This window comes from Panulirus ornatus, chromosome 33, assembly GCF_036320965.1.
Source record: "Panulirus ornatus isolate Po-2019 chromosome 33, ASM3632096v1, whole genome shotgun sequence".
Lineage (NCBI taxonomy): Eukaryota > Metazoa > Arthropoda > Malacostraca > Decapoda > Palinuridae > Panulirus > Panulirus ornatus.
In genome coordinates, this window is record NC_092256.1 from 24,911,474 (window position 1) to 24,938,366 (window position 26,893).

The 26,893-nt window shown below is 39.6% G+C and overlaps 1 protein-coding gene across 1 annotated transcript in view; it reads left to right on the forward strand.

Annotated features, from left to right (window-relative positions):
• LOC139759646 (ribonuclease kappa-B-like) overlaps positions 1–25,816 on the forward strand; it is a 78,814-nt gene extending 52,998 nt beyond the window's left edge. The window contains exons 3-4 of the mRNA XM_071682033.1: positions 12,616–12,738; positions 24,709–25,816. Coding sequence (XP_071538134.1) covers positions 12,616–12,738; positions 24,709–24,801 — 216 coding nt within the window. The 3' untranslated portion in view covers positions 24,802–25,816. The remainder of the gene's footprint in view (positions 1–12,615; positions 12,739–24,708) is intronic.
• The last annotated feature ends 1,077 nt before the right edge of the window (positions 25,817–26,893 follow it).

Here is a 26,893-nt window from a genome sequence, read left to right on the forward strand (position 1 = left end):
GAATTATAGAAGAGTAATTGTGACTTTCAAGATTGCACACTAACCTTGTATTTTTTCCCCTGGCTTTAAGTTGTAATGAAGTTTTAATTTCTATGGCTTCCTAACGAATATATGTCTTGTGCTTCGTAGAAATTAAGTGAACTGAGGAAGTGTGATTGGAAAGATGCTTTGGTAAATGGTAAATGTAATATTGGGGAGGGCTATGATGATCAGAGATAATATTGGGTAAAATCAAGAGTAATTTTGTAGAATATGGATGTCACCTTTGTAAATAGAACTCAACGAAAGTTCTCCCAACTCATCTTTACAATGTGTAGAGGTGATATAGGGTGTGGTATTTTAGGTGTAGCACCTGTAACTTTGTCAGTTGTAAGTTCATTCACATTTACTCTCAACTTTTCCTGACACACCCTCTGCTAAATTCGGTCACCAACTTCTGCAATTTCTCTCTAAATCTGACATCATTGTAGGTTCATCAGTAAACAGCTGACTTCCCAGGTTCTCACATCCCTTACAGACTGTATACTTGCCCCTCTTTCTAAGACTATTACATTTACCTCTCTCATTACCTCATCCATAAACAAATTAAACACCTTTGGTGATATCACTGATCCCTGCCACAGATAATGGGTATTATTGTTAATTTTATGCTTGCTATAGTGCAGATCTCATCAAACAATGTAATGGAGCTGCTGGTATAATGTTAACCTATCTATTATATATTTTACTTGATCGACATTTCCCGCATCAGCAAACAGATGAAGAATGGCCCATCCACACACACACACATATATATATAAATTTTTCATTTTTCTTTCATACTATTTGCCATTTCCCGCATTAGCGAGGTAGCGTTAAGAACAGAGGACTGGGCCTTTGAGGAAATATCCTCACCTGGCCCCCTTCTCTGTTCCTTCTTTTAGGAAAAAAAAAAGAGAGGGGAGGATTTTCAGCCCCCCCACTCCCTCCCCTTTTAGTCGTCTTCTACGACACGCAGGGAATCCCTAGGATATATATATATATATATATATATATATATATATGTGTTAGAATGTAAGAAAAGTAAATTCTCGATTAATATGGGTAAAACTGAAAGTTGATGGAGAGAGATGGGTGATTATTGGTGCATATGCACCTGGGCATGAGAAGAAAGATCATGAGAGGCAAGTGTTTTGGGAGCAGCTGAATGAGTGTGTTAGTGGTTTTGATGCACGAGACCAGGTTATAGTGATGGGTGATTTGAATGCAAAGGTGGGTAATGTGGCAGTTGAGGGATTAATTGGTATACATGGGGTGTTCAGTGTTGTAAATGGAAATGGTGAAGAGCTTGTAGATTTATGTGCTGAAAAAGGAATGGTGATAGGGAATACCTGGTTTAAAAAGCGAGATATACATAAGTATACGTATGTAAGTAGGAGAGATGGCCAGAGAGCGTTATTGGATTACGTGTTCATTGACAGGCGCGCGAAAGAGAGACTTTTGGATGTTAATGTGCTGAGAGGTGCAACTGGAGGGATGTCTGATCATTATCTTGTGGAGGCTAAGGTGAAGATTTGTATGGGTTTTCAGAAAAGAAGAGTGAATGTTGGGGTGAAGAGGGTGGTGAGAGTAAGTGAGCTTGGGAAGGAGACTTGTGTGAGGAAGTACCAGGAGAGACTGAGTACAGAATGGAAAAAGGTGAGAACAATGGAAGTAAGGGGAGTGGGGGAGGAGTGGGATGTATTTAGGGAATCAGTGATGGATTGCGCAAAAGATGCTTGTGGCATGAGAAGAGTGGGATGTGGGTTGATTAGAAAAGGTAGTGAGTGGTGGGATGAAGAAGTAAGATTATTAATGAAAGAGAAGAGAGAGGCATTTGGACGATTTTTGCAGTGAAAAAATTCAATTGAGTGGGAGATGTATAAAAGAAAGAGACAGGAGGTCAAGAGAAAGGTGCAAGAGGTGAAAAAGTGGGCAAATGAGAGTTAGGGTGAGAGATTATCATTAAATTTTAGGGAGAATAAAAAGATGTTCTGGAAGGAGGTAAATAAAGTACATAAGACAAGGGAGCAAATGGGAACTTCAGTGAAGGGCGCAAATGGGGAGGTGATAACAAGTAGTGGTGATGTGAGAAGGAGATGGAGTGAGTATTTTGAAGGTTTGTTGAATGTGTTTGATGATAGAGTGGCAGATATAGGGTGTTTTGGTCGAGGTGGTGTGCAAAGTGAGAGGGTTAGGGAAAATGATTTGGGAAACAGAGAAGAGGTAGTAAAAGCTTTGCGGAAGATGAAAGCCGGCAAGGCAGCAGGTTTGGATGGTATTGCAGTGGAATTTATTAAAAAAGGGGGTGACTGTATTATTGACTTGTTGGTAAGGTTATTTAATGTATGTATGACTCATGGTGAGGTGCCTGAGGATTGGCGGAATGCGTGCATAGTGCCATTGTACAAAGGCAAAGGGGATAAGAGTGAGTGCTTAAATTACAGAGGTATAAGTTTGTTGAGTATTCCTGGTAAATTATATGGGAGGGTATTGATTGAGAGGGTGAAGGCATGTACAGAGCATCAGATTGGGGAAGAGCAGTGTGGTTTCAGAAGTGGTAGAGGATGTGTGGATCAGGTGTTTGCTTTGAAGAATGTATGTGAGAAATACTTATAAAAGCAAATGGATTTGTATGTAGCATTTATGGATCTGGAGAAGGCATATGATAGAGTTGATAGAGATGCTCTGTGGAAGGTATTAAGAATATATGGTGTGGGAGGCAAGTTGTTAGAAGCAGTGAAAAGTTTTTATCGAGGATGTAAGGCATGTGTACGTGTAGGAAGAGAGGAAAGTGATTGGTTCTCAGTGAATCTAGGTTTGCGGCAGGGGTGTGTGATGTCTCCATGGTTGTTTAATTTGTTTATGGATGGGGTTGTTAGGGAGGTGAAGGCAAGAGTTTTGGAAAGTGGGGCAAGTATGAAGTCTGTTGGGGATGAGAGAGCTTGGGAAGTGAGTCAGTTGTTGTTCGCTGATGATACAGCACTGGTGGCTGATTCATGTGAGAAACTGCAGAAGCTGGTGACTGAGTTTGGTAAAGTGTGTGAAAGAAGAAAGTTAAGAGTAAATGTGAATAAGAGCAAGGTTATTAGGTACAGTAGGGTTGAGGGTCAAGTCAATTGGGAGGTAAGTTTGAATGGAGAAAAACTGGAGGAAGTAAAGTGTTTTAAGATATCTGGGAGTGGATCTGGCAGCGGATGGAACCATGGAAGCGGAAGTGGATCATAGGGTGGGGGAGGGGGCGAAAATTCTGGGAGCCTTGAAGAATGTGTGGAAGTCGAGAACATTATCTCGGAAAGCAAAAATGGGTATGTTTGAAGGAATAGTGGTTCCAACAATGTTGTATGGTTGCGAGGCGTGGGCTATGGATAGAGTTGTGCGCAGGAGGATGGATGTGCTGGAAATGAGATGTTTGAGGACAATGTGTGGTGTGAGGTGGTTTGATCGAGTGAGTAACGTAAGGGTAAGAGAGATGTGTGGAAATAAAAAGAGCGTGGTTGAGAGAGCAGAAGAGGGTGTTTTGAAGTGGTTTGGGCACATGGAGAGGATGAGTGAGGAAAGATTGACCAAGAGGATATATGTGTCGGAGGTGGAGGGAACAAGGAGAAGAGGGAGACCAAATTGGAGGTGGAAAGATGGAGTGAAAAAGATTTTGTGTGATCGGGGCCTGAACATGCAGGAGGGTGAAAGGAGGGCAAGGAATAGAGTGAATTGGAGCGATGTGGTATACCGGGATTGACGTGCTGTCAGTGGATTGAATCAAGGCATGTGAAGCGTCTGGGGTAAGCTATGGTAAGCTGTGTAGGTATGTATATTTGCGTGTGTGGACGTATGTATATACATGTGTATTGGGGGGGTTGGGCCATTTCTTTCGTCTGTTTCCTTGCGCTACCTCGCAAGCGCGGGAGACAGCGACAAAGTATAAAAAAAAAAGAAAAAAAAATATATATATATATATATATATGTATATATATATATATATATATATTTTTTTCTTTTTTGCTTTGTCGCTGTCTCCCGCGTTTGCGAGGTAGTGCAAGGAAACAGACGAAAGAAATGGCCCAACCCACCCCCATACACATGTATATACATACGTCCACACACGCAAATATACATACCTACACAGCTTTCCATGGTTTACCCCTGACGCTTCACATGCCTTGATTCAATCCACTGACAGCACGTCAACCCCGGTATACCACATCGCTCCAATTCACTCTATTCCTTGGCCTCCTTTCACCCTCCTGCATGTTCAGGCCCCGATCACACAAAATCTTTTTCACTCCATCTTTCCACCTCCAATTTGGTCTCCCTCTTCCCCCCCTTCCCTCCACCTCCGACACATATATCCTCTTGGTCAATCTTTCCTCACTCATTCTCTCCATGTGACCAAACCATTTCAAAACACCCTCTTCTGCTCTCTCAACCACGCTCTTTTTATTTCCACACATCTCTCTTACCCTTACGTTACTTACTCGATCAAACCACCTCACACTACACATTGTCCTCAAACATCTCATTTCCAGCACATCCATCCTCCTGCGCACAACTCTATCCATAGTCCACGCCTCGCAACCATACAACATTGTTGGAACCACTATTCCTTCAAACATACCCGTTTTTGCTTTCCGAGATAATGTTCTCGACTTCCACACATTCTTCAAGGCTCCCAGAATTTTCGCCCCCTCCCCCACCCTATGATCCACTTCCGCTTCCATGTTTCCATACGCTGCCAGATCCACTCCCAGATATCTAAAACACTTCACTTCCTCCAGTTTTTCTCCATTCAAACTCACCTCCCAATTGACTTGACCCTCAACCCTACTGTACCTAATAACCTTGCTCTTATTCACATTTACTCTTAACTTTCTTCTTTCACACACTTTACCAAACTCAGTCACCAGCTTCTGCAGTTTCTCGCAACCATACTTAGAAAAGCAAATGGATTTGTATGTAGCATTTATGGATCTGGAGAAGGCATATGATAGAGCTGATAGAGATGCTCTGTGGAAGGTATTAAGAATATATGGTGTGGGAGGCAAGTTGTTAGAAGCAGTGAAAAGTTTTTATCGAGGATGTAAGGCATGTGTACGTGTAGGAAGAGAGGAAAGTGATTGGTTCTCAGTGAATGTAGGTTTGCAGCAGGGGTGTGTGGTGTCTCCATGGTTGTTTAATTTGTTTATGGATGGGGTTGTTAGGGAGGTGAATGCAAGAGTTTTGGAAAGAGGGGCAAGGATGAAGTCTGTTGGGGATGAGAGAGCTTGGGAAGTGAGTCAGTTGTTGTTCGCTGATGATACAGCGCTGGTGGCTGATTCATATATATATATATATATATATATATATATATATATATATATATATATATATATATATATTTTATTTATTATACCTTGTCGCTGTCTCCCGTGTTAGCGAGGTAGCGTAAGGAAACAGACGAAAGAATGGCCCGACCCACCCACATACACATGTGTATACATACACGTCCACACACGCACATATACATACCTATACATCTCAACGTATACATATGTGTATATATATACACACAGACATACATATATATATATATCTTTCTTTCTTCTTTCATACTATTCGCCATTTCCCGCATTAGCGAGGTAGCGTTGAGAACAGAGGACTGGGCCCTTGAGGGAATATCCTCACCTGGGCCCCTTCTCTGTTCCCCTTCTCTTTTGGAAAATTAAAAAAAAGTGAGAGGGGAGGATTTCCAGCCCCCCGCTCCCTCCCCTTTTAGTCGCCTTCTACGACACGCAGGGAATACGTGGGAAGTATTCTTTCTCCCCTATCCCCAGGGATAATATATATATATATATATATATATATATACATACACATACATATATATATATGAATTGAGCCCACAAATAAGGTTGAAGAACTTACACAAAATACCCATGTAAGGGAGATAATCCATGTATAAATCTGCATATTTGTAGCATGGATTCATGATATATGAAAGGGTATTTGCATTCAACATCCTACTGTGTTGAGGCAAAGAATCCGTAACACGCTCAATTTTTTTTTCCATTAAAAAAATAATAACTACACATTAATTCGCTAATCATGTATCACAAAGCTCATACATTATTTTCAAGTACATCAGGAATATTACCTAGGAAAGAACTATCATTATCTTAACAAATGAGAAAGCCAAAATTCAAAGTATAACACATAATCATTCATCCTTTATACAGCAAAATATTTTATTACTATAAAACTGCCACACAAAATATCAAGACACTTCCCATCCCTACCATAAATATGTTTCTTATAAATTTCTTACACACATTGCAAAAAATGCTTTAGTTAAATTTCTCCCTTTTATGCTAAAGTAAAGTATGGCCTTTTATATATATATATATATATATATATATACATGTACATAATTCATACTGTCTGCCCTCATTCATTCCCGTTGCCACTCCGCCACACATGAAATGAAAAACCCCTCCCCCCCGCATGTACGCAAGGTAGCGTTAGGAAAGGACAACAAAGGCCACATTTTTTTCTTTTTTTTTTCCCAAAAGAAGGAACAGAGAAGGGGGCCAGGTGAGGATATTCCCTCAAAGGCCCAGTCCTCTGTTCTTAACACTTCCTCGCTAATGCGGAAAATGGTGAATAGTATGAAAGAAAGAAAAAAGATATATATATGTGTATGTATTTTTTTATCTTATTTTGCTGTCTCCCGCGTCTGCGAGGTAGCGCAAGGAAACAGACGAAAGAAATGGCCCAACCCACCCCCATACACAATGTATACACACACACACATCCACACACGCAAATATACATACCTACACAGCTTTCCATGGTTCACCCCAGACGCTTCACATGCCCTGATTCAATCCATTGACAGCACGTCAACCCCGGTATACCACATCGATCCAATTCACTCTATTCCTTGCCCTCCTTTCACCCTCCTGCATGTTCAGGCCCCGATCACACAAAATCTTTTTCACTCCATCTTTCCACCTCCAATTTGGTCTCCCACTTCTCATTCCCTCCACCTCTGACACATATATCCTTTTGGTCAATCTTTCCTCAGTCATTCTCTCCATGTGCCCAAACCATTTCAAAACACCCTCTTCTGCTCTCTCAACCACGCTCTTTTTATTTCCACACATCTCTCTTACCCTTACGTTACTTACTCAATCAAACCACCTCACACCACACATTGTCCTCAAACATCTCATTTCCAGCACATCCACCCTCTTGCGCACAACTCTATCCATAGCCCACGCCTCGCAACCATACAACATTGTTGGAACCACTATTCCTTCAAACATACCCATTTTTGCTTTCCGAGATAATGTTCTCGACTTCCACGCATTCTTCAAGGCTCCCAGGATTTTCGCCCCCTCCCCCACCCTATGATCTACTTCCGCTTCCATGGTTCCATCCGCTGCCAGATCCACTCCCAGATATCTAAAACATTTTACTTCCTCCAGTTTTTCTCCATTCAAACTTACCTCCCAATTTACTTGACCCTCAACCCTACTGTACCTAATTACCTTGCTCTTATTCACATTTACTCTTAACTTTCTTCTTTCACACACTTTACCAAACTCAGTCACCAGCTTCTGCAGTTTCTCACATGAAACAGCCACCAGCGCTGTATCATCAGCGAACAACAACTGACTCACTTCCCAAGCTCTCTCATCCCCAACAGACTTCATACTTGCCCCTCTTTCCAAAACTCTTGCATTTACCTCCCTAACAACCCCATCCATAAACAAATTAAACAACCATGGAGACATCACACACCCCTGCCGCAAACGTACATTCACTGAGAACCAATCACTTTCCTCTCTTCCTACACGTACACATGCCTTACATCCTCGACAAAAACTTTTCACTGCTTCTAACAACTTGCCTCCCACACCATATATTCTTAATACTTTCCACAGAGCATCTCTATCAACTCTATCATATGCCTTCTCCAGATCCATAAATGCTACATACAAATCCATTTGCTTTTCTAAGTATTTCTCACATACATTCTTCAAAGCAAACACCTGATCCACACATCCTGTACCACTTCTGAAACCACACTGCTCTTCCCCAATCTGATGCTCTGTACATGCCTTCACCCTCTCAATCAATACCCTCCCATATAATTTACCAGGAATACTCAACAAACTTATACCTCTGTAATTTAAGCACTCACTCTTATCCCCTTTGCCTTTGTACAGTGGCACTATGCACGCATTCCGCCAATCCTCAGGCACCTCACCATGAGTCATACATACATTAAATAACCTTACCAACCAGTCAATAATACAGTCACCCCCTTTTTTAATAAATTCCACTGCAATACCATCCAAACCTGCTGCCTTGCCGGCTTTCATCTTCCGCAAAGCTTTTACTACCTCTTCTCTGTTTACCAAATCACTTTCCCTAACCCTCTCACTTTGCACACCACCTCGACCAAAACACCCTATATCTGCCACTCTATCATCAAACACATTCAACAAACCTTCAAAATACTCACTCCATCTCCTTCTCGCATCATATGTATATACATATATATATATATTTATTCATTTATTATACTTTGTTGCTGTCTCCCATGTTAGCGAGGTAGTGCAAGGAAATAGACAAAAAAATGGTCCAACCCACCCACATACACATGTATATACATAAACACCCACACACCCTTATATACATACGTATACATATATATACATACACAGATATATATATATATATACACATGTACATATTCATACTTGCTTGCCTTCATCCATTCCTGCCACTACCCTGACTTACAAGAAACAGCATCATTACCCCCTGCTTCAGCAATATAGCTCCAGAAAAACAGACAAAAAAGGCCTCATTTGTTCACACTGCGTATCTAGCTGTCATGCATAATGCACTGAAACCACAGCTCCATATCCACATCCAGGACCCACAGACCTATGCATGTTTTACCCCAGGTGTTTCACATGCCCTGGTTAAGTCCATTGACAGCACATCAACCCCAATATACCACATCATTCCAATTCACTCTGTTCCTTGCATGCCTTTCACCCTCCTGTATGTTCAGGATCATTCAGAATCCGTTTTACAACATCCTTCCACCTCCACTTTGGTCTCCTGCTTCTCCTTGTTCCCTCCACCTCTGACACATATATCCTCTTTGTCGGTCTTTCCTCTCTCATTCTCTACATATGTCCAGACCATTTCAACACACCCTCTTCTGCTCTCTCAACTGCACTCTTTATTTCCACAAGGCATGTGAAGCGTCTGGGGTAAACCATGGAAAGCTGTGTAGGTATGTATATTTGCGTGTGTGGACGTATGTATATACATGTGTATGGGGGTGGGTTGGGCCATTTCTTTCGTCTGTTTCCTTGCGCTACCTCGCAAACGCGGGAGACAGCGACAAAGTATAAAAAAAAAAAAAAAAAAAAAAAAATCTTACCCTTTCATTACTTACTGGATCAAACCACCTCATACCACATATTTTCCTCAAACATTTCATTTCTAATTTTCAACACATCCACCCTCTTCCATACAAACCTCGCAACCATATTATATTGTTGGAACTATTATTCCTTCAAACATACCCATTTTTGCTCTTCGAGAGAACATTCTCTCCTTCTACACATTCTTCATTGCTTCCAGAACCTTCAACCCCTCCCCCACCCTGTGACTCACTTCTGCTTCCATGGTTCCATCCACTGCCAAGTCCACTCCCAGATATCTAAAACACTTCACTTCCTCCAATTTTCCTCAATTCAAAATTACATCCCAGTTAACTTTTCCCACAACCCTAGTGAACCTAATAACCTTCCTCTTATTTACATTCACTCTCAACTTTCTCCTTTCACACACTTTTCCAAACTAAGTCACCAACTTCAGCAGTTTCTCTCTCAAATGAGCCACCATTGCTGTATCATCAGTGAACAACAACTGACACTTCCCAGGCCCTCTCCTCTCACACAGACTGCAACCTCGCCTCTCTCTCCAAAACTCTTGCATTTACCTCCCTAACCACCCCATCCATAAACAAATTAAACAACCATGGAGACATCACACACCCCTGCTGCAGACTGACCTTCACTGGGAACCAATCACTCTCCTCTCTTCCTACCTCCCACACCATATACTCTTAAGACCTTCCACAAAGCATCTCTATCAACCCTATCATATGCCTTCTCCAGATCCATAAATGCCACCAGCAAATCCATCTGTTTTCCTAAGTATTTCTCACAGTCTGTACTTATTGTTCAAAGCATAGACCTGATCCACACATCCTCTACCACTTCTGTAATCACACTGTTCCTCCTCAATCTGATGATCTGTACATGCCTTCACCCACTTAATCAATACCCTCCCATACAATTTCCCAAGAATACCCAACAAACTTATGCCTTTGTAGTTTGAACACTCACCTGTATACCCTTTGGCATTCTGCCAATCCTCAGGCACCTCACCATGATCCATACATACATTGAATATCCTAACCAACCAATCAACAACACAGTCACCTCCTTTCTTAATAAATTCAACTGTAATACCATCCAAACCTGCTGCCTTGCCAAATTTCATCTGCAAAGCTTTCACCACCTCTTCTCTTTTAACCAAACCATTCTCCCAGACCCTTACTTTGCACACCACCCCAACCAAACCCCCTACATCTGCCACTCTCTCGTCAAACACATTCATGAAACCTCCAAGATACTCACTCCATCTCACTTCATCACTACCTGTTATCACATTCCTCCTATCCCTGGGAATAAGGGAGAAAGAATACATCCCATGTATTTCCTGTGTGTCTTAGAAGGGGGCAGGAGTGTTGGGCTGGAAACCCTCCCCTTCAGATTGGGGTGTCTGAATGTGTGTGGATGTAACCAGGGTGAGAAGAAAGGAGAGATAGGTAGTATGTTTAGAAGAAACCTGGATGTTCTGGCCTTGAGTGAAGTGAAGCTCAAGGGTAAAGGGGAAGAATGGTTTGGAAAAGTCTTCGGGGTAAAGTCAGGGGTTGGTGAGAGGACAAGAGATAAGGAAGGAGTAGCACTGCTTCTGAAGCAGGAGTTGTGGGAATGTGTGATAGAGTGTAAAAAAGTAAATTCTAGGTTGATGTATGTAAAATTGAAAGTGGATGAAGAGAGAGGGGTGATTATTGGTGCTTATGCACCTGGTCATGAGAAGAAAGATCATGAGAAGCAAGTGTTTTGAGTGCAGCTGAGTGAGTGTGTTAGTAGCTTTGGTGCACAGGACCGGGTATTAGTGATATGTGATTGAAATGTGAAGGTGAGTAATGTGGCAGTTGAGGGTATAGTTGATGTACATGGGGTATTCAGTGTTGTGAATGGGAATGGTGAAGAGCTTGTGGATATGTGTGCAGAAAAAAAGACTGGTAATTGGGAATACCTAGTTTGAAAAGAGAGATATACCTGAGTAGGAGAGATGGTCAGAGGGCATTATTGCATTATGTATTAACTGATAAGTGTGTAAAAGAGAGACTTTTGGATGTAAATTTGCTTAGAGGGGCGGCTGGTGGGATGTCTGATCACTATCTTGTCGAGGCGAAGGAGAAGATTTGTAGAGGTTTTCAGAATTTTTAAGAAGAGAAAATGTTGGGAAGAGTGGTGAGCTTAAGTGAGCTTGGAAAGGAGACTTGTGTGAGGAAGTCCCAGGAGAGATTGAGTGTAGAATTGCAAGAGGTGAGAGCAAATGACATTAGAGGTGTGGGTGAGGAATGGGGTGTACTTAGGGAAGCAGTGATGGCATGTGCAAAAGATGCATGTGTCATTAGAAAGGTGGGAAGTGGGCATATAGAAAGGATAGTGAATGGTGGGATGAAGAAGGAAAGTTGTGAGTGAAATAGAAAAGAGAGGTGTTTGGATGATACTTACAAGGAAGGAGTGCAAATGACTGGGAGATGTATAAAAGTAAGCAGCAGGAGATCAAGAGGAAGGTGCAAGGGTTAAAGAAAAAAATGGGCAGAGTCGGGGTGAGAGAGTATCATTGCATTTTAGGGAGAATAGAAAGATGTTTTGGAAGGAGGTAATAATGTGCATAAGACAAGAGAAGAAATGGGAACATAATACTTACTCTTTGGCACAAATGATATGATAGTGCAATCATGTAGTAACAAAATTACATGAAAACAATTGTAAAAACTACATCACAATAGTTACTGCAAACATTTATGTGTGGCTGATGGTTGGCTGTACATACCTCATTTAAGGGTACTCGGAAGGCAGGGTCACATTTTCATGCACATTAGTGTTATGCTTTCATCCGATGTGCGTACATTTTTCCTTACACCTTTCTCCCATATACTATACATTGGTATTTAATTACTGAATGTATATTACTTTACAGTCCTATATGACATTACTGTACCTTCTTTTCAATCTCTTATTCATTTCACTTGAAAACACTTGCATAATGTCTTTATTCCCTTCTTTGCTTTTATTTTAGATGTCTGAAATCTGCTTCACGCCATTATTTTGAATGTAAGACGAACATTAAAAAACATGTTATACATAGCTTCACAAATTTTCTTAAAGCAAGTTCATAATTCTCTGTTGATGGTTAAGAATTTAAGGTTTTCATGAATTCTTTCAGTCACTCATGGCACTGTTTTTATGGCTGAGATCACCTGCATTTCTTGAAGACTTGAAGATAGATGAGGAGGCTCATAAGGAAGGTCTTCACTTCTTAGCTGCCATGGATGATTCTTTCCAAGAGGTAATTTTCAGGATTTCATCATAGTTATAGAATGATATTGTTTTGCTCTTAACATACCATGATTTCAGATTAGAAGTTCTATTTTTCTCTTTAGATATCGGGATATAATGATTTGGAAGGACATGAATAATCTCATAGACTTTCAGGAAAAATGAGTGTGACAGTGAGGAGAGCAAATGGGGAAAGTGGTAACAGAGAATTATGTGAAAAGGCAGTAGAGTAAGTATATTGAAAGACTTAGGAATGTTGAAGATTGTTGATATATACTTGAAAAATGTTAATGTTCACTTGGGGCAATAGAAAGTTTTGAATGGGCCACAAAGACATTGTAAGAATATGTATATGTAGAATCATTGCATGGGTGCGATTTGGGTGCAAATGATAAAACCCACTTTCTGAAAGCTGTTTAGGATTCAAAGCCCATGTCTGGTACATTCTTGCTTTGAAACTAAAAACACCAAAAAGTTGTTGAGGTAGCCCAAAACTTACTTTGGGCCATAGACAAAATGTGTGTAAGAGTGGATGGAGAGCTGAGCGAAAGTTGTGGGATACATGTAGACGTGAGGCTGGGCTGTGTAATGTCACTGTGGCTTTTTAATAAAAGATACACCCTCTCCCTAACATATGTCCGAGTTCCATTCTGACGGACCAGTCAGGTCTCAAAATGGATATAAGTCAGATGCATGTCAGCATGGCATGTAGAATTTGTGTACCTGTACAGCATTCTTTTATCATACTCAATTTCTATCATGATTCTCTCATTTTTTATTAACCAGCTTTATTATAGGATTCTGTAGTTTCTTTGTATTCTTTTTTAAGTTATATGAGACTACATGGGCAGCTGAGGCCCTAATCAAGGTCATTCCATTAATGCTACATATATTATCATTATTATTTTTATTATTATTATTCATTTATTTATTTTTTATCATACTTTGTCACTATCTCCCGCGTTAGCAAGGTAGTGCAAGGAAACAGACGAAAGGATGGCCCAGTCCACCCACATACACATGTATATACATACACGTCCACACACGCACATGTACATACCTATACATTTCAAAGTATACATATATATATACATACACATACATACACATGTACATAATTCATACTTGCTGCCTTTATTCATCCCGTCGCCACCCCGCCACACCTGAAATGACAACCCCCTTCCCATGCACGCACCTGAGGTAGTGCTAGGAAAAGACAGCAAAGGCCACATTCATTCATACTCAGTCTCTAGCTGTCATGTATAATGCACCGAAACCATAGCTCCCTTTCCACATCTAGGCACCACAAAACTTTCCATGGTTAGGTTCACATGCTCTGGTTCAATCCATTGACAGCACATCGACCCCGGTATACCACATCGTTCCACTTCACTCTATTCCTTGCCTGCCTTATCACCCTCCTGAATGTTCAGGCCCTGATTGCTCAAAATCTTTTTCACTCCATCCTTCCACCTCTAATTTGGTCTCCAACTTCTCGTTCCCTCCACCTCTGACACATATATCCTCTTTGTCAATCTTTCCTCACTCATTCTCTCCATGTGACCAAACCATTTCAATACACCCTCTTCTGCTCTCTCAACCACACTCTTTTTATTCCCACACATCTCTCTTACCTTTTCATTACTAACTCGATCAAACCACCTCACACCACATGTTGTCCTCAAACATCTCATTTCCATCACATCCACCCTCCTCTGCACAACCCTATCTATAGTCCATGCCTTGCAACCATATAGCATTGTTGGAACCACTATTCCTTCAAACATACCCATTTTTGCTTTCTGAGATAATGTTCTTGCTTTCCACACATTTTTCAATGCTCCCAGAACTTTTGCCCCCCCTCCCCCACCCTGTGTCTCACTTCCACTACCATGGTTCCATCCGCTGCCAAATCCACTCCCAGATATCTAAAACACTTCATTTCCTCCTTTTTTTCTCCATTTAAACTTACCTCCCCAATTGACTTGTTCCTCAAACCTACTGTACCTAATAATTACCTTGCTCTTATTCACATTTACTCTCAGCCTTCTTTCACACACTTTACCAAACTCAGTCACCAACTTTTGCAGTTTCTCACCCGAATCAGCCACCAGTGCTGTATCATCAGCGAAAAACAACTGAATCACTTCCCAAGCCCTCTCATTCACAACAGACTGCATGCTTGCCCCTCTCTCAAAAACTCTTGCATTCACCTCCCTAACAATCCCATACATAAAGAAATTAAACAACCATGGAGACATCACACACCCCTGCCGCAAACCGACATTCACTGAGAACCATTCACTTTCCTCTCTTCCTACTCGTACACATGCCTTACAGCCTTGATAAAAACTTTTCGCTGCTTCCTGCAACTTGCCTCCCACACCATATACTCTTAATACCTTACACAGAGCATCTCTATCATATGCCTTCTCCAGATCCATAAATGCTACATACAGATCCATTTGTTTTTCCAAGTACTTCTCACATACATTCTTCAAAGCAAACACCTGATCCACATATCCTCTACCACTTCTGAAACCAAATTGCTCTTCCCCAATCTGATGTTCTGTACATGCCTTCACCCTCTCAATCAATACCCTCCCATATAATTTCCCAGGAATACTCAACAAACTTATGCCTCTGTAATTTGAACACTCACCTTTATCCCCTTTGCCTTTGTACATTGGCACTATGTATGCATTTTGCCAATCTTCAGGCACTTCACCATGAGCCATACATACACTGAATATCCTCACCAACCAGTCAACAACACAGTCGCCCCTCTTTTTTAATGTATTCCTCTGCAATACCATCCAAACCCTCCGCCTTGCTGGCTTTCATCTTCTGCAAAGCTTTCACTACCTCTTTGTTTACCAAACTATTCTCCCTGACCCTGTCACTTTGCACACCACCTCAACCAAAACACCCTATATCTGCCACTCTATCATCTAACGCATTCAACAAATCTTCAAAATACTCACCCCATCTTCTCACTTCACCACTACTTGGTATTACCTCCCCATTAGCCCCTTTTACCGAAGTTCCCATTTGTTCTCTTGTCTTACGCACTTTATTTACCTCCTTCCAAAACATCTCTTTATTCCCCCTAAAATTTAATGATACTCTCTCACCCCAACTTTCATTTGCCTTCTTTTTCACCTCTTGCACCATTCTCTTGACCTCTTTTTCACCTCTTGCACCTTTCTCTTGACCTCCTGCCTCTTTCTTTTGTACATATATATTTATTGTTTTTTTTTCTTCTTTTTTTATATTTTGCTTTGTCGCTGTCTCCCACATTAGTGAGGTAGCGCAAGGAAACAGACGAAAGAATGGCCCAAACCACCCACATACACATGTATATACATACACGTCCACACACGCAAATATACATACCTATACATCTCAACGTATACATATATATATACACACAGACATATACATATATGCACATGTACATAATTCATACTGTCTGCCTTTATTCATTCCCATCGCCACCCCTCCAGACATGAAATAACAACCCCCTTCCCCCTCATGTGTGCGAGGTAGCACTAGGAAAAGACAACAAAGGCCCCATTCGTTTACACTCAGTCTCTAGCTGTCATGTAAATAATGCGCCAAAACCACAGCTCCCTTTCCACATCCAGGCCCCACAGAACTTTCCATGGTTTACCCCAGACGCTTCACATGCCCTGGTTCAATCCATTGACAGCACGTCGACCCCGGTATACCACATCGTTCCAATTCACTCTATTCCTTGCACGCCTTTCACCCTCCTGCATGTTCAGGCCCCGATCACTCAAAATCTTTTTCTTTCAATCTTTCCACGTCCAGTTTGGTCTCCCACTTCTCCTTGTTCCCTCCACCTCTGACACATATATCCTCTTGGTCAATCTTTCCTCACTCATTCTCTCCATGTGACCAAACCATTTCAAAACACCCTCTTCTGCTCTCTTAACCACACTCTTTAATACCACACATCTCTCTTACCCTATTATTATTTACTCAATCAAACCACCTCACACCACATATTGTCCTCAAACATCTCATTTCCAGCACATCCACCTTCCTGCGCACAACTCTATCCATAGCCCATGCCTCGCAATCATCCAACATTGTTGGAACCACTATTCCTTCAAACATACCCATTTTTGCTTTCCGAGATAATGTTCTCGACTTCCACACATTCTTTGTCGATGTCTCCCACATTAGCAAGGTAGCTCAAGGAAACAGACGAAAGAGTGGCCCAGCCCACCCACATACACATGTATACACATAAACGCCCACACACACACATATATTTATATACACTAACCTGAGCCAGATGCCCATTTTATTGACCAACCTTTATGGGTGGATGAACAGGTGGGTTGAGTGTAGACTAACTGCTGCAATTAGGATTAGAACCTATGTACTTAACCCTGTGTGGCCCGTGAATGTGTCACAGGAACGCTAACCACTACACCATGGGAGTCCATAGGATTTAAGATTCTTTAGTTCATATTTCATCATTTCTATTTTTTTTATTTAATTTTTTTCAGGCTGTATGCATGGCTGGTCATAAATCGCATAGGTCGTAAGTAGGGGATAGGTGTCTATATGGACTGAGTAATAAGAGAGATGAAAACAAAACTAGGAGAGGGAGGTGCAGAGATGGAGTGTGGCTGTGAGATATGATGGCTAGTGGCAAGCCTGTTTGTGGAGGATACTTTGTTGCTTGCTGAGAGTGATGAGAGTTGCAGAAAGTTGTGTGTTTTATGATGTGTGTAAGTGTAGGTAATTGAAGGTAAATGCAATTAAAAGTGAAGTAATGGTGTTTGAAAGGAAATAGAGTAAAAGTTTAGGTATCTTTAAAACCATACATAGTGAAAGAAGAAAGTGTACTAAATTGTGCTGTGGATATGGGGGAAAAAGACGGGAAGAAGTGAGGGAATTTATGTATCTGGGAGCTGTCTTGGGTAAATGTGGTGATATGGAAGGAGAGAGAAGGGAAAGAGCAGTACTGGGCAAAAGAGTCATTGGGTCCCTTAATAGAAGTGAAGGGTAGAGGTGCAAGTATGGAAGTGAAGAGAGGATTCAGGGACAGCATAGTCTTCCCAACTCTGACCTATGTAGCTGTCACATGGCCATGGAATGAGGCACAGGTCAAGAATCCAGACTGTGGAAATGAGTTATTTGAGAAGAGCATTTGGTGTGACTAGATGGAATGAAGAAAGAAAGGAAAGGGTGTATGAGAGATATGGTATGGCAGGGAAGGTGGCCTTTCTTGAAAACCATTGTTTGAGGAAATCAAGAAGGGTCTTTGGTAATCATCTGCCCTCTTTGTCAGATGGTACCTTTGTGTAGATATTGTGGATCTCCCCTTTATAGCTTTGGGGATTCCTCCTTCAAGAGACATGGGCCCCAGCATACCTCAAAATCACCACTGATTTTTTGTTAGTTAAGTTAAGTTTCCTTGCTTAAAGGACAGATCGCAGAGGAGGGAAATGAAGGATTTGAAATAGAAAAAAAATCTCTCTGAAGTGGTGTCCCTTGAGCATTTTTTTCTGGATTTCTTACCCTGCCCTGCCTTTTCCTCTCTTTTTTCAAAAAAAGCTTTCTCTCAAACAAGTGTAACTACTTCTGGCTTGATGCCTGTGATCTGCAAATTTTGAGCTACTGGGGGTTGAGACTTAATGGATCTGTGATATTGTCTTTGGTGGTTTTAGATTGTTCAGGGATGTGCCAGAAATGAGCAAGTTGTGGCTGTTGTAGTTGAGTGGTTAGTGAAGGGTGAGGAAGGCCAGTGCTTCCTCACCAGAAATACTGTGTTAGAAAGTCCTAACCCTGACTTTCAAAGGGATACCTGACAGTACCTCTTATGTTTATAGGACACAGCCTAAAAGAGAATCGGTTTTAAGTTTTCAATTTCAAAATGACAGTAAATGCTAATACTCATGAAGTTAATCCATGTGTATCAGTGTTACTTTATATTCCACTTGCAAACACTACTTGGAAATAAGTTCCTCAGCATTCAGGTGCTTTTAATACAAAGGATTTTAAGTGAAAGTTGAAATCTCAGTAGAAATTAATTTCTTTACATTTACATATATTCTAATATTGATGTATAAATAAGTTTTCATTTTTATGAAGCTTTAGTTTTCAAGGTAGATAATAAGTTGATGATGAAGTATTTCATACATATATTTGCTTGCTTATTCCATTCATGCAAATGGATATTGATATGGTAAGTTTACAGATTTTTCTGTTTTAGCATAATATTTACATTTTAACCTATTTCACATAATGCTTGACAGTAGAAAACAGTAATCTCCTCCATTTAAGAAATTTGCTCCTGAAGTTTCCCAAATCATTCCTAGTACTATAGGTCTGCTGAATAGGGAGCTGGACCCTTTGGTTTCTTTCTAATATTAGATCAGCATTTTGATTAGCTTTGTCTTAAGATAATTGTTGCATGAATAGTAAAAACTGGTACTAAAGACAAATTTCAGTACAGCATAGAACTCTAGAAGCTTTATGAGTTAAATAAAAGGGCAACAGGCAATTTTATTCATTTTAAACAAGAAATATAATGGTTCTACTTCTAAATAATTGTTCATCCTCTATTTAGGTATGGTAATTGTGTAGCCTGCTGGGACTTAGGTCCCTACTAATTCTTGTGATACTAAAATCTAGTCTATTTTACTTGCTTTTTAACCCACTGACTGTTGATGTGTCATTTATGGCAATTGACCGTAAGTGTGCTGTACATGGTGTGGAGGCATTTCAAGAATCCAGACTTTGTAAACAGAGGAGTAGTGATTCAGGAAGCAAGTCATGGCACCACAAACAATGTTTCCAAATCCTTCACCATTATTTTTTCAACTCAGCTGTTCATTAATCATCATTAACTGTTGTGGGAGGTAGTGCATCATCTTTTTGCTGCCCAGTGATTTAAATGAATAATGTTAAACCATTTATATATGTAATCTAATACATTATGGGAACTATAACATGATTACTGAGATGTTTACATATTATGCTGTTAGGAGGATGCATTGTACACCTGGTTGTGTTGCAGCCTGAACATTTATTACTTTGATAATCTCACCATGCATGTAAGTAACATTTTACTGTAGTGATATGTACTATATAGCATTTTTTTCAGAAAAAAATAAAATTAATATAAAAGATAATAGGAATAGGAGGATGGAAGGAGAAGGATACAAGTGCAGGGGCCTATAGCAAGAAAGGAGGTAACAAGGGCATTAATGATGCTAAAGGTAGGAAAGGCATCTGGAATGGAAGGGATTAGGGCTGAAATGTTGAAATATGGAGGAGAAAGTGTAATAGATTGGATGCAGGGAGGTATATTACTGGTACTACCTGTCTGGGTATTGGGAGGGTTAGTGACTGCTTATAGTGAGCCAGCTCTTCAGTGGTCAAATTGCACTCCTTTTACCCAAGTAACTGTTTTTTCTTTCTGCGGACTGCTGGCATTCTGTCCACAGACATATAATTTCTCCTTGTCACACATAACACTTCAAAAAACTTAACTCGCACAACTCGTTCTTCACAGCTCTAGATTTTTCTATGGCAAGTGCTTTGTGTTTGCCCTGCCTTTTGGTGAAATGGTAGGAACAATAGACAGAAATGCTAGCTAGGAATGTTGAGTAGAAGTACTAGGTTGGAGCATTACCTGGGAGCATTAGGTAGGAGCACTAGGTTGAAACATTTGGTAGGAATATTAGGTAGACACATAATGTACAAGTTGTTGTTAGGAACATTAGGTATGAGCCCCTGAAAACACTGCACTAGAGTTGCCTTCTGCCAGTGGCCTGGTATAGGTGAGGCTCTAAAGCTAAGAAGTGGCACTGAAGTTCAACACTTATGGAAACTCTTTTGCTGTGGCCACCCCCTTGAGGGAGTTTCCAAAGGGAATGGGCATCAAAGATATAGATAGATAGATAGATAGATAGCTTTTGATATGTAATTTAGCACAGAAGCAGAAGGTTGTACCTGAGGATTGGGTGAAAGCTATCATTGTTCTTTTAATTAGAGGAAAAGATGGGAAGGATGTATGTAGCAATAATGGGGAATATGTGTATTAAATATACCAGGAAAAGTGTATGCAAGAGTGTTGATTGATTGAGAAATGGAAGTGACTAAATGCAGAATAAATGAGGAGCAAGGGGGTTTTAGGAAAGATGTGGGATGTATGTCTGATTTTTGTGGTGAGAATGACTGTGGAAAAGTATCTAGTAAAAGGGAAAAGGTGTATGCATCTTTAATGGACGTGAAGAAAGTGTACAACAGAGTTGAATGGAATGCTTTATGAATATATAGGTTAGGGGCACAACTGTTGGATGGCATGGAAGCCTTCTGTAGAGGAGCAGATGCATGAGCAAGAGTGGATGGAGAGTTGAATGAAAATTTTTATATAATATGGTTATAAGGCAGGGCTGTGTCAAAAGCAGAACTGGGGAAAAGGGGTAGAGAGACAGAGTGTGGTGTTAATGTATGGTTTCTTGTGATAAGCTTGTTCGTGGATGATACTGTGTTGTTGGCTGAGTGTAAGCATAGGCAAAGTAAATGTGAGTAAAAGTAATGTAATGATGTGTGAAAGAAAACAGGAAACAGAGTAAAAGTATTGATTTTGCAAAGCCTAATAGAGTGAGAGAAGGAAGTATACTAAACTGTGTAATAGATATGGGAAAGACCAGAAAGATGACATTATTTAAGTATTTGGGAGCTATCTTGGGTAAGTTGGGTGATATAGAAAGAGAGAAATGGGAGAGAACAGTTCAGGGTGGAAGAGTCATTGTGTTCCATAACAGAATAATGAAGCGTAAAGTTGTAAGAATGGAAGTAAAGAAAGGATTAAGGAACAGCATAGTCCTACCAACTGTGACCTATGCATTAATCAAAACATGGACATGGGATGAGTCACAGAGTAGGAATTCAGGCTGTGGAAGAGTTATTTGAGAGGAGCCTATGGTATAACTAGATGGAATAAAGAAATTAATGAGTAGGTGTCTGAGAAATTTGGTATGGCAGAGAATGCAAAGGGAATGAATTGTGGAGTGATAAACTGGGTGAAACATAATCCTTTGAGGTGATTTGGGCATGTGGAAAGAATGCATGATGTAATGTATAAGGAGAGTGTATGATAGTATGATAAAAGGGGTTGATGTGAGAGGAAGACCACCAGTGACATGGGGAAATAGAGTGGAAGAGTACTGGGAGCAGAGAAATGGGGGAAGAATGCATGGAATGATGTATACCAGGAAGGCATGCAAGGACAGGGATAAGTGGAAGTTCTTTTAGCATGGCTAGCCCCTTGATGGCAGTTCCATAAGGGAATTTGTGTCAAGAGATATAGATAGAAAAATGAATAGTTTCATGATGATGACTGGTCTTTAGATGATGGAGAATGTGAGGTTGAGGACACAAATCATACAGCACCAAAACTGAAGCTGAAAATGGTGCCGCGAGGGTACCCGGTACAAGTGGAAGCCTTGTTGCTATGGGTTGCCACCTACCACCCAGCCTTGTAAGTTCTACATGGAACTTGACAGTTGTTGGCTTTTGAAACCACAAATAGTGGTGTTTCTGTTAGTTTTTTTTCCAAATTAAACTATGGAGTGTAATTATGGAAAGAGACAAGACATGATGTTAAAGAAAACTAGAGTACTGGATTATAAAGTGCTCCAGCAGCTTCTGTAGTTATAATTTCAGACACAGATAAAGATTTAAGGGAAAGTATTTTCAGTTGTTTGGCGGAGGAAATGAGAATGAGTAAGACAATGAGTCAAAAAAAAGAAATCCACATTTGGGTCAAAGGGAACCTAATAGAATTCTCTGATGAGAAATTTCAGCAAATAAGCTATGGAACAATAAACAGTATATCAATGCCTTCTTATAAGGGCCCTAGAGAAAAACATGGAGAGCTGAGAACATTTCAGAGACCTGGGAGTTACTATAAAGGAGCATATTGATAAGACAGTGCTGTCCATTTTAATAAGTGGTATGATATTGAGAATTTTCACAGCAATAGATAGAAAACTAATGATAATAATATTCATTGTATATATAAGATGGAAAATAGAATATTTCTATATTGCATGGACACTGGTTAAACTGATGAAAGTAAAGAAGATGGAAAATATACAGAAACACTCATAAGCAATTCTGATGGACTGGAACACAAGAACTATCATGAGACTGAAAACTTGAACTGTACAGTCTAAAAAGGAAAGAGAGGTACATGATAATTTATTCTTGGCTGCCAATAGAGGGCATATAGAGCAATATCAAAATTAAATCTTATTAGCAAGGAAGGTACAGAACTGTCAAATTAGAAGTTATTAAGCTTACAAAAAGATAGGCAAAAACACAAGAAGCTTGAAAGATTATTTCATGCAGTATCAGGATGAATAGGAAATGTACATAGAGTAACTACAGAACATTTAAAAGAAGATTAGACTCATGCCTATAGTTATTCCATGATGAACCTTAAATATGTAAGTACAACAAAGGAATTGTGGTCAAGAGAATTACTACTATCCACAAAGTGAGACATGTAGCAAGTACCATGCAGTAGCCCTGCCTTTGGCAAAATCTCTTCATAGATGAGTATTAATATTAGGCCTTTATCATACTTACAGCCCAAGAAAACCAGCTTAAATCTAAAATGTTCACTAGTAAATAATTTGGTTGTTGGTGTATAGCCCTCAATAACAAATCCAAGATTTGTTTTTTAAATGGTGTGATATAAAAATGTTCTAAGGAACACTGTTTAAATGTGTTCCCTGAAATTCCCCTTAGGGTGGGGGAGGGGGCGAAAATTCTGGGAGCCTTGAAGAATGTGTGGAAGTCGAGAACATTATCTCGGAAAGCAAAAATGGGTATGTTTGAAGGAATAGTGGTTCCAACAATGTTGTATGGTTGCGAGGCGTGGGCTATGGATAGAGTTGTGCGCAGGAGGATGGATGTGCTGGAAATGAGATGTTTGAGGACAATGTGTGGTGTGAGGTGGTTTGATCGAGTAAGTAACGTAAGGGTAAGAGAGATGTGTGGAAATAAAAAGAGCGTGGTCGAGAGAGCAGAAGAGGGTGTTTTGAAATGGTTTGGGCACATGGAGAGAATGAGTGAGGAAAGATTGACCAAGAGGATATATGTGTCGGAGGTGGAGGGAACGAGGAGAAGAGGGAGACCAAATTGGAGGTGGAAAGATGGAGTGAAAAAGATTTTGTGTGATCGGGGCCTGAACATGCAGGAGGGTGAAAGGAGGGCAAGGAATAGAGTGAATTGGAGCGATGTGGTATACCAGGGTTGACGTGCTGTCAGTGGAGTGAATCAAGGCATGTGAAGCGTCTGGGGTAAACCATGGAAAGCTGTGTAGGTATGTATATTTGCGTGTGTGGATGTATGTATATACATGTGTATGGGGGTGGGTTGGGCCATTTCTTTCGTCTGTTTCCTTGCGCTACCTCGCAAACACGGGAGACAGCGGCAAAAAAAAAAAAAAAAATGTCAATAAGTCAGGATTTTTTTCCCCCCATGCAACTAACCATATTGATTCCATTCTCATTAAAGCCTTTGAACCTTTTAGAAATCATTACAAATACTAAAGTCAAACTTGTAAAATTCCTGTATTTAACCTTGAATATTTTTGGCCACATTTCTTTAGTTTCTTTAATAGGCCTTGTTTGACATAGGTGGACATGGGATGAAAGTATTTACAAAATGTTTGTGATATTTAGAGGTTTTGTAGAGGCTTCCAATCTCTATTGTATTAGAAAGCTTTTGAGACAGATAGGTTAGATCAGACAGCAAAAAAATTAATGCATGCTAAGCCTTACCATTTTGCTTTTCTAGATTAAATAACAGAATAAAATGGAAATCTGTCACCCTTGCTTCTTTTCTTTGCTTCATGTAGAAACCGTCATAATCTTTCATACACTGTACAAGAACTAAATAATGTGTAATGTGTTTACAGAGTGCCAAAAATTGTGGGATAGCAGCTGTTATGTATGCAGTTACTTTGGTCGTCTCTGGATGGCAGCTGTGGGTAAATAAGAGCACCAGCTAAAGTTTGACAGTTGGGGGGCGGGGGTTCATTTGTTAACTTTAAAATAATTTTACTTTATATTAGATAACTGTAAAACCATTTTACTTTATGTCCATTTAAAGACTGAGCTTTCTTATTATTTTGAGTATGTGGGACCAAGAGAGCAGTTTTGAAAAGTATTTTTGCCTAATATGAATGATAAACCTTCTAATGTATACAGAAATGACTATTTCATTGTTGAATTCTGTAAGTATTCCTCAAATCATTTGTACGTAATAGCTTAGTATTGAAAAATATATATAACATTAATATTGTAACATTAATTTAAAGTATATTTACATTGTAAAAATTTCATTCTTTGGTAGATTTTTCAGTTTTGAATGTATAGGCTTAACATTAAATAAATTAAGCTGCCATTTCATATGAAAAAAATAAAAAATTCACATTCATATTGCTTTGTAATTTATGGTTAATATGCTTATAGAAAAATCAAACATGTATTCTTATAACCTTCAAAAGAATGGTAATTTTGTATTTTTTTTAAAGATTTGTTTTATCAAGGAGGGCAGGAAAAACTTTTTTTTAACATGAGTTTCTATCTTAGAAAATAGGATCATAGTTATTAGCAAGTAAACTCAGTGAAAGCATACTTTAAAAATAGGATAAGTTAAAGGCTTGAGGATCTTTCAGGACTGTACAGCTAAATACTGCTAGCAAGGTCCTTAACAAGTTACAGTGAATTTAGATCTTGTTTCTTCTTTCACATGGTGCACTTTGTTGCATGTTTGGTTGAAAAACTTTAGGATTCACATACAATCAAGATTTGAAGTTTGCCTGTGTCAAAGATCTTTCATATCTATGAAAAAGTGCTTAAGTTTAGAGTATACTTCCCATTGATGTGGAAATAACTGTGGAATAGGTAATCCATAATACATTGTATAAGTAGTAAACTTAAACAAGCAATGTTGTATAGGTCTAATGTACATTCCATTATAAAAGTGGCTGGTTAGGATGCAGAATAAATCACATATGGTCACATTTCTTTCTTTTTCCCTAAAGACAAGATTTTACTTGTAAATAACAACGAATATAATGGTTGCTTTGGGACATACAGCAAATGAACCCTACATGTTTTCCTTTTACAGATGTTATGCATTGGGAAGTACCTCAATTGTTTCCATATATTTTTTTCAGTAATTTCAGTCATACTTAGTTCACAGTCTGACTACAAAAATTCCATCTTTTTTCACTGAAGTTTGTTTATGTAATCTGTAGTGCTAGATAACCAGCAATCTTTATTAATCATGCCATCAATTCTGATGGGAAAAATCCAAACATTCCAGTCTGTATTGAAAACCAGTAACAAATTTTGTCTCAGAAAGTTTCCATAGTGATTTGATTAATCTACAAAAAAGTAGGCATGGCTAAAAGGTGAAAGCATTATGGCTATAGGGTAAGAAAAATGCTAAAAGAAAAGGGGAGATGGGGTATGATCAGCACTGTCTGCAGGCTCAAGTGGCCAATGCTCCTCGATCAGTAAGTGGAGGGAAGCCATCAACCACAGAAGTATGTTACTGGTACAGTAATACCTGCCTGAGCATAAGGATGGTTAGCAATGGCTGCACCATTAGCCAGCACTTCAATGGCAGTGAAGTTTCATTCATTTGGTCCAGGTAACTGTCTTTCCTTTCAGCCTCACCCACAAGTGTGATGCTACATTCAGTCCACAAATATACACTCTTTTTCCCTTCTTACATAATACTAGAAACACAAACCCACATGACTCACTCTTCTTAAGTCTAGGTTTTTCTGCAGTGAGCATTACACTTGTCTTGTTGCAAAACTTCATCATATATAATTAATTTTTCTTACTTTACTCGATTAATTTTTCTCCATATATCTCTCATATAATAGATTCTGAAAATGCACATCACTGTGACATCTCTCATACACAAATATTCCCACACAGTTCCCCTTTTCCCTAACTCATGTCAAATAGTCTTATTGATTCCAAACAAATAAATTATCTTTACGCTTTTATACTACGCCTGTATTCCATCTTTTACATCTGAGCCTATTCCATTCATATACATAAATTTTCTCAATATTCTAT